Source organism: Hemitrygon akajei, chromosome 7 (genome assembly GCF_048418815.1).
Source record: "Hemitrygon akajei chromosome 7, sHemAka1.3, whole genome shotgun sequence".
Taxonomy (NCBI): Eukaryota; Metazoa; Chordata; class Chondrichthyes; order Myliobatiformes; family Dasyatidae; genus Hemitrygon; species Hemitrygon akajei.
The window spans coordinates 19,493,024-19,509,213 of NC_133130.1; the positions used below are offsets into that span (position 1 = coordinate 19,493,024).

A 16,190-nucleotide genomic window follows, 5' to 3' on the forward strand; every position below is an offset into this window, starting at 1 on the left:
TTGCCTGACCCGCTGAGTTCCTCCAGCACTTTTTGTGTGTTGATTTGGATTTCCAGCATTTGGAGACATTCTTGTGTTTATGATATACTGCTGAAAATCCTGGTGTCATAATTTGGTGAAAATTCTGACCCATAGGATATAGGTTCCTCTTGATCTATCACACCCCCCCCCCCCTTAGTATGTTATTGAGTCATACAGCAAGGTGAGCAACTGAGCTAGTCCTGCTTATGGCTCATATCCCTTTAAATCAGGGGATCCCGACATTTTTTATTCCATTGACCAATACTATTAAGCAAGAGGTCTATGGACTCGTTGGGAAACCCTGTTCAAAATGGTTTTTATCTGTGTACCTGTCCAAATGTGTTTGAGATATCCTAATATTTAAATATGGTTCTGCCACCTTCTCTGTCAGCTCGTTCATTTCAAGAGGTCTAGAATACAAGAGCAAGGATGTGATGCTGAGGGTTTATAAGGCACAGGTGAGGCCTCACCTTGAGTATTGTGAACACTTTTGGGTTCCTCATCTTAGAAAAGATGTGCTGACATGGGACAGGGTTCTGGGGAGGTTCACAAGGATGATTCCGGGAATGAAAAGGTTATCATACGAGGAGCATTTGTTGGCTCTGGGTCTGTACTCACTGGAATCTAGAAGGATGAGGGTCGGGGGGGGGGTGGTATGGTCTCATTGAAACCTTTCAAATGTTGAAAGGCCGGGACAAAGTGGATGGGGGAGTTTAGGACCAGAAGTCACAGCCTGAGGATAGAGGGGCACCCTTTCAAAACAGAGGTGCAGAGAAATTTCTATAGCCAAAGGGTGGTAAACTTGTGGAATTTATTTAACACAGGCTGCTGTGGAGGCCAAGTCGTTGGGTGTATTTAAGGCAGAGCTTGATAGATTCTTGATAGGACATGGAACCAAAGGTTATGGGGGTGAGGCTGGGGAGTGGTGCTGAGGAGGGAAAAAAGGATCAGCCATGGTTGAATGGTGGAGCAGACTCAATGGGTCAAATGGCCTAAGTCTGCTCCTTTGTCTTATGGTCTTATGGGTCAATAAACCTTGTACCCTACTTGTTGTTCCTCAGGGTCCATTTCTATTCTTCTCCTCTCTCATGGGTGTGACTGGGTTGTGCAGGTTTATTGAGCTGGTAGAACCCATTACCGTGCTGTATCTCTAAATAAATAAACTTAAATTAACATAATTTTTTATTTGAACAAAGCTGAGGGGGGATTTCTTCAACCACAGGACGGAGAATTTGTAGACTTTATTGCCTGAGATTTGTAGACTTTATTGCCTGGCTGCAGAGGCCAAATCACTGGGGTATATTTAATGTGCAGGATGATAGGTTCTTAATTAGTAAGGATGTGAAAAGTTACAGGGAGAAGTTAGGAGAATGGTATTGAGAGGGATCCTAACCTAGTGTTGTGGTCACCTTAAATCTATGCCCTCTGGTTTTACACACCCCCATCATGGGGAAAAAGAATCACTGGAAACATTCATCTTCTCTATGCCCTCAGGATCTTACATACCTTCACAAGGGCACCCTGCAGACCTCTTTGTACCAGTGAAAAAGTCCCAGCCTATCCAGTCTCTTCTTATAACTCAAGGGAACATCTTTGTGAATCTTTTCCACACCCTTTCCAGTTCTGTGACATCCTTCCTGTAGCTGGATGACTGCAAGTCCACACAATACTCCAAGCCTGATCTCACCAACATCTTGTTCAGTTGTGACATGACGTTCCCATTCCAGTATTCAGTGCCCTGACTGATTCTGCCAAACCACCTTCTCCACCACCCTGTCTACCTGTGTCGCCACTTTCAGGAAACCATCTGCCCTGTTCTACAACCCTGCCATTCATTGTGTAAGTCCTACTCGGGTTTATCCTCCCAGAACACAAAACTATCAGTTCATTTTAATAACTTACTAGTTTAAAACACACGCACACATTGCAGAAGGACCTCGGCAGGCTAGGCAGCTCCTATGGAGAGGAGTTAACAGTCGATACTTCGGGCCGAGGCTCTTTATCAGGACTATTTATGCCTCTGTTGCCAGACCTGCTGAGTTTCTCCAGCATTTCACTTTGGATTTCCAGCATCTGCAGAATCTCGTTTTAAGTTTTAAATCAAATCGCGCACAGGCCCTTCAATTCCCAGAAATATATCCTTGAATCGTATAGCTTTGCCCCGGGGTTTCTGGTTAAATATTCCCGGCCTTTCAGGTGTCGGGAGCTCCGTTAGCACACGGAGACGTTCATTTCACGCCCTGTCCTCTAGGAGCGATCCAGGACCGACAGAGGGCGCCCGGCTTCACTCTCCTTCCCGCCGCAGTCCACTCCACGGCGAGCTTCAAACCACTTTTATTCCAGCACGTTCCTTATTAACATTCTCTTTATTAACCAAACCACCGGGCATCCGATACACGCGTGACCGCTTGGACTCGGTGTCAAAACCAAGTGAAAGATGTCAGTCCCACTCCTAAAAAAAACAATGCCTCGAGCTTCTAAACTTTTTTTGTGTGTGTATAACTATAACGGCTGTATTGATCGTAACATTGTGGTTGTATCTTAACATTGTGTAGATTAATATATCTTAACATTGTGGTTGTATCTTAAAGTAATGTATCTTAACGTTATGGATGCATTGCAACAATGTCAATTGATCTTTATACTCACAAAGCATCCTCAAGTGTTAAAGTTCACCTTGACAGTGAATTTGACAATTATTAGGATATTAATATTGACAATGCATTCTAACATCGCGAACACTTTGATGCCTCCAGTAGATACCCACCCGCGTCACGGTTTGATCTTAAGGATGTCACCTGAACAGGAGAGTGGGACAAGGGTTTGTAACTGCTGGTTGTTTGACCCTTTACTGCCCCAGCAGCAACCATAGAAACGCTATCTGAGCGGCCGTGCTGTTAATGACAGGCGGGTTTCCATCAACTGCTGCGGTCCGCGAGTGTGGAGCCCAGAGATCCTGCCTTGCCGAGCTGATCTACGCCAAGTGGAGGCGAGTTGACACGAGCCCAGGACCTCGCCGGACCGTGCCCGCCTTTAGATGAGCCCAGAGCTGAACGTAAGTCCCACCTGAGCCGTACCACGCTCAAATGAATCGAACAGAGCCATGCCCTGCTGAATCGTGCCCAAGCGAGCCGACTCATGCCCAGCTGAACAAATCCGTGTTCACCCATGATCCGCGCCCACTTAACCTGATCCACGCCCAGCTGAGCCGACTCGTACGCAGCTGAACCGAATCGTACCCACTCGGAGCTTAACAGTGCCCACCCGAACCGAACCGTTCCAGACTTCCCCACCTGTGCCTAACTAAACCCAGTGTTCGACGCGAGCCGAGCTGTGCCCAGCTATCTAGACCTGAGCGGACCCGTGCCCAGCTATCTAGACCTGATCGGACCCGTGCCCACCTGAGCCGAGCGGACCCGTGCCCAGCTGTTGCGCTCCGAAGCGAGCCGTCAGCTGGTGTGTTGCTCGGCATTGGGCGGCCGAGACGAGGCGAGCCGAGCTCCGCCCACACGGCTGGCTGGCTAGCCTGGAGTTTGGTACATTTCATCTTAACCCGAGTTGCTTTGGCTGAAGGAGGGAGAGGAGACGCAGCTGATGGTGGAAAAGTATCCAAGTTGCGGAGCAGCTCGGCACAGAATCCCTCCGCAGTGTGTAGGGGGGAGGCTCCCGCTCACCCCTCTCTCTCTGCCCCTCCCTCGCAAATATGCAGGAGCGGGCAGACCGGCACTGAATGGGGCAGATGTGGCACGGGACATACATCCGGCAGCAATGGTTTGATCAGAGGGCTGGTGAAGTTTAATTTTCCTTTGACAGCGATTTCAGTATCTGAGCGCTGGGTGAAGCAGAGCCCTGCGTGGGGTACCGACCCAGAAGACCTGATTTACCATGAATTCTGTCTCCACAAGCAAGGAGCGAGCAGCCTTCGCAAGGAATCGGAAGCATGCGGTGAGTGTTGTAACTCTGTGATTGATTTGTATTATATTTTTAACTAGCGCAGATGTCTGTCGATTGATTTAAGTTGATCTTTTTTTAAAAAAATGTATGCTTTTTTTGAAAAAAAATTCCGTGGTATTACAGGGGTCGGCGGAGAGTTACTCGCCCACAAAACTGGCAAGCTTCGCCCCAGAAATCTGGTCCAGGAAAGGATTTCAGATGTACGAGGATTCCCGGGTCGCCCACCGACCCGCCCCGGAGGGTGCTGGTTCCGTGCCGGGTTCGGGCACCGCTTCACCCGCTTCCAGCACCGGTTCTCCCGGCTCGTCCGGCGGCTCGCCGGGATCTCTGGCCGGGTCATCGCCAGGGTCGTCGGGTACCGGCTCCCCGGGTTCAGGCACCGGCTCCCTGGGCTCGGGAGGCTCGGACGATAAAGGGATTTGGTGCGAGAACTGCAACACCAGGCTAGTGGAACTCAAGAGGCAAGCGTTGAAAATGATGGTCCCGGGCGCCTTCCCCAGTAAGGTACGTGGTCTAACCTATCCTTCCGACCGGCGCTTTTCACGCAGTCCAGCCGTGTCAGCGGCAGACCCGGGACACAGTCTCGCAACAGCCCTGACATTTTATCGATCATGTGTAGCGCTTGGTGAGGAGAAAGCCATCCATTAGAACCGGGTCATTAACAATGGCACTTTATACGGGATATTTTTCCCAGTCGAAATCTGATATAATATTCTTTCGTGTGCTGGAATGTTACTGACACTGGGAAGGCTGGAAATTCCTCGATTAATCTATAGAAATCCCTTCCGCCGTGCAGTCCGCTCCATTCTCATTTGCGACAACATATAAAACCTGTATTTGCAATGTTTGTGCGTGTGAATATCTCTATCATGTTAAAATGTTAACCTGTCTTTACATTCGGATTCATATCGCTGCTGTCAATTATATGGTGTTATATGGGTGTTTTTAGAAATATGTATCAATATAAATACCGTTTTGCTCCCCATTTTTGCAATTCAGGTATTGAGGCAAATCTTAAGTGTGTGTGTGTGTGCTCATATGTGTATGTATGTGTGTTTGTGAGTGTGTGTGTAAATGTGTGGGTGTGTGTTTCTGTGAATGTGTGTGTGTTTCTGTGAATGTGTGTGTGTGACTGTGAATGTGTGTTTGTAAATGTGTTCGTGTGTGTGTTTCTGTGAATGTGTGTGTGTGACTGTGAATGTGTGTTTGTAAATGTGTTCGTGTGTGTGTTTCTGTGAATGTGTGTGTGTTTCTGTGAATGTGTGTGTGTGACTGTGAATGTGTGTGTGTGACTGTGAATGTGTGTTTGTAAATGTGTTCGTGTGTGTGTTTCTGTGAATGTGTGTGTGTGAATGTGAATGTGTGTTTGTAAATGTGTTCGTGTGTGTGTTTCTGTGAACGTGTGTGTGTGTGTGTGTGTGTGTTTGTGCAAAATCTAAGACGGTCAGCGCTGCAGAGGTTGCGGCTGGTCCGTTAGAAATAGTGCTTTGGCATTCGCAACGGCATGTTTTTTACAACCCGGTGAACCGTGTTCGCGGCTGGGGCAGCTGGAGGCGAGGGATCGGACGCGTTCCCGGGGAGCGAACGCTCTGGGAGCCGCCACCCCGCTCGCTATCAGCGGGCGCGCTGGTGTCTGTGGCGAGCGCTCACTCATTCAGTCACTGCTGGCTGCGCAGATACCTGCAGATGCTCAGCCGAATTCCCAGTGGGGTTTTGTCTTGCGAACCAGGCGCTTTGACTTTTTCAGATCGGGGGCGGTTACTCCCCGCATCGCTACCCCGCCCGGACCCCGTACTCTCAGGTACAACAAGGGCGAACATTGGTCAGCAACACCCGCCTGGCCCCCACTATCCTTTCACACAGTGGCAAATGAAGTTGCAGCAGCCGGAATGATTCCAGATGAGGAGTGGTTTACCGCAGGGGCAACAACGGGGCTTCGCTTTTCTCTGAAAGCATTAAAACTATCCCCGGTAATTAGTTCGTATGGAATATAACCAAAGCACTTGGCACTATCTTTAGTGGCGGGAAGATCAGACCCCGCCTTTCTGAATTTTGCCCCCCCCCCCACACGAATAGAAGGAAGCCAATCGGCCCGTCGTGTCGATGCTCGCTCCCGATCTCCCCACCTCTTTCCTCAGAGTCCTTTTTTTTCTTATCGAATATTCATTCGAGTCAGTTTTAAAAGCTGGTTCCACTGTCCTTTGGGTTTTTATTCTGGGACAATTCCTTTCTTTCTGCCTTCTGAGCGTATCCTGAAAACTGCTCTGGGCGGTTTGCGGGAGGGGAGGGGCGGGCGAGAGAGAGGGAGAGCAGCCATGGATGAAAGAGGATGCGAATGAGAGAGGGAGGGGTTGTATGCAGAGGTAGATGAAAAGGGGGAGAGATGGTGAGTGCGAAAGTGAGCGGAAAGAGAGTAAGGGAGAGGCAGAAGGTGCAGAATTAGAACAGGAATGAGAGGCAAGTGGAGAGAAGAAGGGTTTAAAGAGAAGGGGACAGAAAGAAGGAGAGAGCAAGGGAAAATATGGGATGAGAGAGAAGTGAGGGAAATGAGAGAGAGCAGAGAGGTAGAGTGAGACAGCAACTAGAAAGGCAATGGGGGTACAGACTAGGGAGAGAGGGACAGGTAGAGAAACTGAGGGTGAAAGATTGAAAGAAAGAGAGGGTAAGATGCTGAAGCCATACATAGTGAGCTGTATAGCAGTGTACATCCCAGGGACTGTTTACACAGTGGCTGGGGCCAGGGGCCAAGACTGGTGAACTGGTTGGCAGGGAAGGTACTGCTACCAGAAGGGTTAATTGCACATGTGGGGTGGGGGGGGAAGTACAGAGGGTGGGAGGCAGTGATTGGCCAGGGAAGACCATTGAAGAGAGGTCCCTGGTCTTGTGTTGCCCAGGTTGAGGTTGCTACTCCAATGATTGCAGAATATTAGAATGACTATAGCAAGCTAGGAGGTCATGTGATCCATTGTATCATACTGGCTATGTGTAGGACTAAGCCAACCAGTCTTGCTGAATGCACCTTCTCCCCAGAGCCCTTGCAATTCTCTCCATCCTTTGGCATATCAGAGTTGAATCTCCCTCACCTCTCTTGGCTATACTCAACCACTACTTGCCATTCTTTGGTTATTTTTCCAATCACCTCTCTTCTCTCTGAGTTCTGAAGACCTCTGCCAATGGCAGTAGTTCCTATCTCCCTACTTACACCCTCAGTCCTGATGCAGTGTCTCAACCTGAAGTGTTGACCATTCCTCTTCCTCCACAGATGCTGCCTGACCTGCTGAGATCTTCCAGCAGTTTGGCCTTTTGGCTCCAGATTCCAGCATCTGCAGTATCTCCGGTTTTGCTATCTACTTGTGTCTATGGGAAAATGAAGGACTAGTGGGAAGGAGTGGTTAGATTGATCTTAGAATAGGTTAAAGGGTTGGCACAACACTGGGCTAAAGGGCCTGTACTGTGCTATAGTGTTCTATGTTCTAATTAATTTAACCACCTCTGTCAGATCACCTCACAACCTCCCCATTACAAAGAGAACAACTAGAATTTTCCCTAGCTCTTCACCTCAGCCCTGGAATTATTTCTGAAATCTCTTCTGACCAGATCCGTTCGAATCAACATAATGGTTGTGATGTGTGGTAGGCTTTTGGGTTGAGCTGCAAACTGTCTCTGAGCGACTGACCCCTTGATCTATACCTCACATTACCTCCCAAAGCCAAAGAGGCCCGGAGGAAAGGGGCTGCCCATACGTCTCTCTGCTTTCTTGGAACTGTAGGAGGTGCATCAGAGCTAGGGCAGAGATTCCATGTCCAGAAGGACAATTGCTGGCTTTAAAATATCAAATCCCATGCGTTTAGGAGGATTAATAATTTGTGCGTTAAACATTGGTGTCTGGTTAAGTTATGAAGGACATGTTGCATTAATTTTTATAAATGCATGATACATGAGACGTTTTTGCGAACCAATTAAAATTCAGTTGAAGAAATTTGTATGTGTGTGTGTGAGAGAGAGAGAGAGAGAGAGAGCACATACCTGAGCTGTGGGTTGGGGGAGTTAACTTGGTCATCTGCTGAAGCGCAGGGAGAGGAAGATAAGCTCCCTGAAAACTGAAGCCAGTGTCTGGAGCTGTGAAATGTGAGTCAGGGACTGGTCTTCTTTCAGCTCAAGGGTGCATTTCTTTACAAATCTGTGTGTGTGTATGCATAATGTCTATAACTCCGTGGGTGTCTGATGTATATATACATATGTATATTGATATGCTTGTGTCATCTGGGAATGTTATTTGAGCGAACATGTATCTAAATGCTTTTGCATGTCTGTATGTGTGACTGTGCATGTGTTTCATTAAATGCATATATGTATGGTTTTTGATTATGCTTCAGATAGGAGCACAGTCAAGTACAACCATATATTTACTTATACACTCAGTGGCCACTTTATTAGTTACACCTGCCTGTTAATGCAAATATCTAAACACCCAGGCATGTGGTAGCAGCTCAGTGCAGACGTGGCCATCTGGTTCAGTTGTTCTTCAGACCAAACATCAGAACGGGGAATAAATGTGATCGAAGTGACTGACTGCGGAATGATTGTTGGTGCCAGACGGGGTGGTTTGAGTATCTCAGAAACAACTGGACTCCTGCTATTTTCCCACACAAGTCTCCAGAGTTTACAGAGAATGGTACAAAAAACAACAAAAAAAATTCAGCGAGCAGCTGTTCTGTGGGTGAAAACACCTTGTTAATGAGAGAAGTCAGAGGAGAATGGCCAGACTGGTTCAAGCTGACAGGATCGCAAATCACCGTGTGTTACAATAGTGGCAGAACAACATCTTTGAATGCACAACATGTTGAGCCTTGAAAGGGATGGGTTACCACAGTAGAAGGCCACAAATATGTACTTAGTGGTCACTCTAGTAGGTACAGGAGGTACTTAATAAAGTGGCCATGTCTCCAAGTGCCCATCTGTGTAATTGCGTGCAAATGACAATGCTGCTTTTGTGTATGCCCACTATGTGTGTGTGAATACGTCTGTGTGAGTATCCGTATGCATATATGTGTGCTTTAGGATGGATGATGTATGTGTGTGCGAGTACCTGAGTGTGCGTGTCTTTAAAACTGTTTTCTCTATTTCCCTACTGTACAGTCTGTTCTGAATATCGGAATGTAGGCACAATTCCTCACAGACCGTGAATATGCATCGCGTTCAGTCCCAGTGGCACATTCCCTCATCTGGGTCCCGTCCCAGTCCTCTAACCACATTTAGCAACACATTAATATTGTTTTATTTTTCCAATGTGACTTGAAGGTTGTCAAAACGCAAGAGGTTCTTCATCATTGCAAACAAGCTGAATGAGTTCAGACCATCTACTGAGCTGTAATGAATGCGGATTCATTAAACGGAATATTGTACCTGTAATAGGTGGATTTAGCTGAACAAACATTTATCGGGATCAGTCAAGTGCTCCCTTTCTTCTGCCTTATGTATGGGGCTGCAAATAAATTGGTTCTGGTGAAGTATTTAGGCAGATATTTCCTCCCCACTCACAGTGTGTGACTGATAGTTATTAAATAGGGGCAGTGCGGTAGTGTAGTGGTTAGCGAATCGCTTTACAGTACCAACGGCCCGGGTTCAATTCCCACCGCTGCCTGTAAGGAGTTGTCCCCGTGACCACGTGGGTTTCCTCTGGGTGCTCTGGCTGTCCCACAGTCGGTAGGTTAATTGGTCATTGTAAATGGCCCAGTGATTGGGCTGGGATTAAATAGGGGGATTGTTGCTCAGGAGGGCCTATTCCATGCTGTCTCTCAATAAATAACAATAAATACACTTCTCAGTGTTTTGTTTAACTGTGGTTGCTTTTTGTTAAATGTCACTTGTTTTAGTGTTGTGTTTGGATCCATTCCGCGGGGCTTCAGTGACGGGTGGTTCCTGATTTTGGAGTAGTGACCTGTGATTTCCAGGGTCTCCCTGTGACCCATTGCTGTTGGAGGGCGGTGATGCACAGTGGGAGTGGGTTGACTGGTTGAGTGTAAGGTCCATGTGTACTTGGTGAATGAGCTGACTTGGAGCCAGCCATGTATGTGTGCATGTGTATACAATTGTTGACTGTTCAGTGATGGATGTTGGGATCACCTTGGTTCTGGAGGGGAGTTGATGAGCTGACCTTCCGCCCTGTCAATTAGCTCCACTCTGTCCGAGGAATATGTGGCTCGGTAGCGCTGTTACCTTGTTTCAGTGACTCCCTTCCTGTGGCTGAGCTGAGACCACAGGGCTCGGGGTGGAGCTTGGTTTATGTGTCTCAACTCCATTGGTTGCTGCTTGTAATCACAGAACTGGGGAGGAGCATTCCTCTGGCTCCAGTGCCTGAGTGAAGAGATCTTCAGATCACTCTTGAGTACTGAAAATCAGCACTGTACTGTGATGTACTGCATTGTATCGGTCACGATGAAGGTAGAATTGTAGATATTTACATAGATTTTAGTAAGGCATTTGACAATGTCCCTCATGGGAGGCTCATCCAGAAGATTAAGATACATGGGATGCGTGGTGAATTTGCCGTTTGGATTCAGAACTGGCTTGCCCATGGAAGACAGAGAGTAGTGGTTGAAAGGACTTATCTGAGCTGGAGGTCTACGATTAGTGATGTTCCACAGGGTTCTGTACTGCGACCTCTGCTGTCTGTGATGTACATAAACAACCTGGATGAAAATGTAGACAGGTGGGTTAATAAGCTGGTGGATGGTATGAAGATTGGTGGTGTTGTGGATGGTGTAGACCGGCAAAAAGTACAGACCAATTGCAGATGTGGGTGGAGAAATGGCAGATGAAGTTTAACCCAGACCAATGTGCAGTGTTGCAGTGTTGCACTTGGTAGGTCCAGCGCAAAGAGACAATACTTGTAAAGGGCAAACCCCTTAACAGAGTTGATGAGCAGAGGGATCTTGGGCTCCAAGTTCATCGCTCGCTAGAAGTGGTAACACAGGTTGATAGGGCTGTTAAGAAGACAAATGACATGCTTGCTTTTATTAGTCGAGGCACTGAGTTCAAAAGTCAGGAAGTTAAGTTGCAGCTTTATAAAATGCTAGTTAGGCCGCATCTGGAATCTGCGGCCCCATTATAGGAAGGATGTAAAAGATTTGGAGAGGGTCCAGAAGAGGTTTGCCAGGATGTTGCCTGGATTAGAGGAAACACACTATAATGAGGTTCGACAAACAGGTTGTTTTCTCTGGAGGCTGAGGGGAGATCTGATAGTGGTTTATATGATTATGAGAGGCATAAATAAAGTAGACAGACAGTATCTTTTTCCCAGAGTTGACATGCCTAATAGCAGAGGGCATGCATTGAAGATGAGAGGGGGTAAATTCAAAGGAGATATGAAGGGCAAGTTTTTGACACAGAGAGTGGTGGGTGCTTGGGTTGTGGTAGTGGCAGATACTTTAAGAGATGTTTAGAGAGGCACATGAATGTGAAGAAAATGGAAGGATATGGACATTTTGCAGCCAGAAGAAATTAGTTTAGTTGGCCACTTGATTTCAAATTTAATTGCTTTGGCACAATATTGTAGGCTGGATGGCTTGCTCCTGTGCTGGACTGTTCTATGTTCTACGCTCTGTGTGTGACCACAAGAAACTGCAAAGAATTATAGACCTAGGCCATCATATCCTGGAAACCAGCCACCCCTCTATGGACTCTGTCTATACTTCACACTATCTCAGTCAAGTAGTCATCCTAATCAAAGACCTCACCCTCCCAAAGACCCACCCTCTCTTCTCCCCTCTCCCAAAGGCCTGAAAACATGTACCACCAGGCTCAAGGACAGTTTCCATCCCACAGTTATCAGACCTTTTATGTGATAAGATAGACTCCTGACCTCACTCTGATCTTGTGCTTCATCATTCACAAGCACTGCCCTTGTCACCTCATGAAAACCCAAGTTGCTACAACTTGCTCTGCACAAAGCCATGCTGCCTCTCCCTAATTAGACCATGGTTTTCCAAATGATCATAAATCCTATCCCTAAGAATTATCTCTGGTAATTTCCCTACCACTGACATAAGACTCACCAGTCTATAGTTTCCAGGATTATCCCTGGTTCTTGAATAATGGAACAGTATTAGCTACTCACCAGTCCTCCGGGACCTTGCCTGTGGCTAGAGAAGACGTGATGATACTGGTTAAGGCCACAGCAATCTCTTCTCTTGCCTCTCTCAATAACTGGTGTTATATCCCATCAGGCCCTGGGGGCTCATTCATCTTAATGCTCTTTTAAAAGACCCAACACTACCTCCTCTTTTACCATTGTCATACCAAGCCATCATGCAACAAGGCAGAATCCTTTCTGTGGAGCATCAATCCAAAAGGGTGAAGGTCAGCAGGGACATGCTGGATTTCTGTTGTCTCCTGAGGAACCATATAACAATTACAGCACGGAAACAGGCCATCTCGGCCCTTCTAGTCCGTGCCGAACGCTTACTCTCACTTGGAAGCTGGTGATTTTTCTTGGCTGTGGCATCATAGGGCTGAAGAATCATTGCTTCCACAGAGAACTGTTCTTTCTTGACTGTCCAAAAAGCAAGTCCTCATCGATAGTCCTGGGCGTGATCCAGCAGGTCTGATTAACTTGTGTTTCTGTCAATATCTGTGTCTCAGGCTCCACCAAAGGCATTGAGTTCAACCTTATATACAGAATCAGAATTAGTTTTCTTAATACTGATTTGAGTCATGAAATCTGTTGCTGTGCATCAGCCGTACAGTGCAATAAACAAGTTACAATAAAAAATGTATTTTAAAAATTGCAAAAAGAGAGCGAAATAGTGAGGTCGTGTTCACTGATTCATAAATCATTCTGAGATCTGATGGCGGGGGGAAGAAGCTGTCCCTAAAACATTGAATGTGAGTCTTCAGGCTCCTGAACCTCCTTCGAAATGAGAAGAAGGCATGTCTTGGATGGTGGGGGTACTTAATGATGGATGCCTCCTTTTTAAGGCACTGCCTTCTGAAGATGTCCTTGATGGAGGGAATGATTGTGCCGTGATGGATCTGGCTGAGTCTCGACCCTCTGCAGCATCTTTCTCGATCCCGTACCGTACATAAGAGCCTCCAGACCAGATGGTGATGCATCCAGTCGGAGTGGCCTCCACCATGAGATTGAGGCCTCCGTCGGTCAGGGTCCACATTGGATGCTGCTTCCGAGCTGTCTCGAGTTGCAAGAGGGCAGCATAATATGGAGAGCAAGTTGTTGCCCATGTAGCAAGCTCCCTCTCTCCACTCATCTGACGAACCCAAAGGAACGGCAGAGACCAATGCAGGAGATGCCACTCAGGATTGAACTCAACGTAGGACTGCCTTAGGGACTCCATCTTAGGATTTTTCCCTTGGGGTTTACTCCTGACGCCTTATTCTTGAGTGGGTGTAGCTGCAAGGCAGTGGAGATTTGAGCTCAGAGTTTTCGTTCTCCTAAGATGAGCTGTCAACGTCGCCTGATGAGCCCCATCTGCCTGAAGCGACTGGTTTTAACGTGCCAGTAACCCAACTTTGCTCCTTCTCCTGTCAGTAGAAACGGTTCTGCCGGGTTTAGTAGCTAAGCCACACGTGAAGGCCAGGAGCTGGATTTAGTTGTCAGAGGCTATTTGAGGTGCACGCCATTGGGGGCATTTAATAGATGGTGGGAGCTTGCCCTCATTATCACCTCGCCCCTCCCGCTATAACAATCCACCATAAATCTGTAAAAATTTGCCACTAAAATCAGGCAATGACTGGAGGGTCACTTAAGTCAGAAAATGACGGTTTCAAATTCCACAGCAGGCAAAATCCAGGCTGACATTTCAGTGGAATCCCACAGAGAGTTGTACCATCATTTGGACGAGCTGCTTATACTCCTCGTTCAGGTGGTCATATGAAAACTGCGGCTGTTTCTTTGAAAGAAAAGGAGGTTCTGATTAACATCTTGCAAACAGATGTTAAGGAAAGACTCACAATATTGGGCTGTTGTGTTGCTGCTGTCAGTTGGAGCTTACGACCAAGTCTCCTACACTACACTATAGCACATCAGAAGAAAGCGGCGGCATTGTGGAGCAATTTTGGACGGGTAGTGAAGATTACCGCGTGATTTTAAATTCTTCCCAGCGAGAATTCTCTCCTCTCCCCAACCCCCTTCCCAACCAGGCAGAAGATACAAAAACACGAGAGGGTCTGCAGACACTGGACGTCCAAAGCGACATATACAAACTGCTGGAGGAACTCAGCAGGCCAGGCAGCACCAATGGAAAAGTGTAAACAGTCGACGTTTTGGGCTGAGCCTTGATGTTTACTCTTTTTCTGTAGATGCTGCCTGGCCTGTTGAGTTCCTCCAGCGTTTTGTGTGTGTTGCTGAAGATACAGCAGCCTGGCAGCATGTACCATCGAGCTCAACGTTGGCTTCTACCCCGCCATTATAAGACCAGTGAATGTTCCACTAGTATTGCAAAATGGATTCTTGGCCTCAGAGTCAGCACCCTTCGTGGCCTTGCACCTTTTTGCCTGCCTCCGCTGCACTTTCTCTGTAACTGTAACTTTATTCTGCATTGCTTTCCCTCGTACTACCTCACTGCACTGTCATAATGAAACCATCTGTATGGGTGGCATGCTAAACAAAGTTTTTTGCTGTATCTCATGACAATAATAAAATTATTTACTTATTTACTTAGCAGTAGCAAAGCTGGGTAACCTGAATGTGTTAGTGTGGATCATGAAAGTGACGGCACCAGATGTCCTTCATGGTTCAACACAGGGGGGCTGGGGCTGGAAAAAAAATGCTCAAAGGTAAATATTTGCTCAACTGAGGAGATGGCTGTGTCTTGCCGGAGGCTTGGTGCTGGTGTTGTTCTGCTAGTGGCGTTGCTGGTCAGTTCTGGTCTCTGATTTCAGGCGTTAAGCTGGCTCATAGGTCAAAACAGCTCATAAACCCAGACAGGCAATTAAAATAGCATTCACCAGTAATGACCCACTGGCTGGTGGCGGGGGGCGGGGGGGGGGGGGGGGGGGGTGGAGGTTGGTCAGCCGTCGAAGAGTTGTGAGTGATGTATGTGAGGGCTTCTTCATCGATGCCTATACTGCAGATTTAATGTGCTTTTTGTCCAGTATTCTTGCCGGAGGTTTCAATTTGCTTCTCTGGGCTTGCACTACACTTGCCCTCTTCATCCCCTGCCGATTCTGTGCAGGCTCCTACGTTAAACACACCTTCTACTAATTACACAGAGCTCCAGTTCATACAGCCACTCACATCTCTGTGGCTGAAGAGGTGGGTGGATAGCTGCCGGGTAACCTGGCCGAGCCAGTTATTTAGAGGGCAGGCCCGAGCCATATGTGTCTGCTACTTTATGTGCTTGGGAAGGGATTTTGGATCAGATTTATGTGCCTTTGGGACAGAGAGAGAGAGAGAGTGAGAGAGAAGAGCAGCAATTAAGACAGATCTTGACAGTATGGGGACACAGTCTGGCGATCAGAGGCCTGGAGGTGGCCTGTCCTGGCATTCAAGGCCCATTTGAAACATGGTTGAGGGTGGTGTGGGGAAGAGTTGTTGTTGCCGATGAATGGTCTTGGCCCGAAACGTTGACTGTTTACTCTTTTCCATAGATGGTGTCTGGTCAGCTGAGTTTTGTGTGTGTAGGTTTGGGTTTCCAGCATTTGCAGATTTCTTCGCATCTGTTGCTTGTTGTACGAAGGCAGTGTGTTGCTCTGCTAAGCATTGTGGGTGTGCTCTGTCAGTGGCTGAACATGCGGTGAGATATGTTGGGCTGCCTACAGCACATCGTCAGGTTTTGTTGGTAGTTAATGCAAATGAATCATTTCGCAGTATGTTTTGATGTTCATGTGTTTAATAAATAAATCTAAATCTAGTGTGAACTATTTGTGAACGAAGCTTTGAGGCAGAACTCCGAGTGAGTATACTAGTCCCAGTGGACTTTCTCTGTAGCTGTTACCCTTTCTGTTATTCTGCGACCTCAGTGCACTGTTGTACTGAATCAATCTGTATGAACAGTGTGCATGACAAGTTTCTCACTGTGCCTCGATACATGTGATACTAATAAACCAATTTACCAATTTTTACTAATTCTCATTCTGTACTCCCTCTCTTTCTTTCAGGCAGTGACTCAGCCCGTTTTGATCAATCTCTTGGTCTTTTTCTCAGGGATAGGGAACCCAAAACTAGAGGTTATGGTTAGATTGGAAAGGGACCCAAA

The 16,190-nt window shown here is 47.1% G+C and overlaps 1 protein-coding gene across 2 annotated transcripts in view; it reads left to right on the forward strand.

Annotated features, from left to right (window-relative positions):
- The first annotated feature begins 2,963 nt into the window (after positions 1–2,963).
- kif26ba (kinesin family member 26Ba) overlaps positions 2,964–16,190 on the forward strand; it is a 354,883-nt gene continuing 341,656 nt past the window's right edge. Inside the window, exons 1-3 of one of the 2 annotated variants that reach the window (XM_073050455.1) lie at positions 2,964–3,076; positions 3,835–3,966; positions 4,099–4,479. In XM_073050455.1, the coding sequence (XP_072906556.1) occupies positions 3,907–3,966; positions 4,099–4,479 (441 nt within the window). In that variant the 5' untranslated portion in view covers positions 2,964–3,076; positions 3,835–3,906. Of the gene's footprint in view, positions 3,077–3,429; positions 3,967–4,098; positions 4,480–16,190 lie in introns of those variants that run through there. The other variant, XM_073050454.1, reaches the window with a different exon arrangement.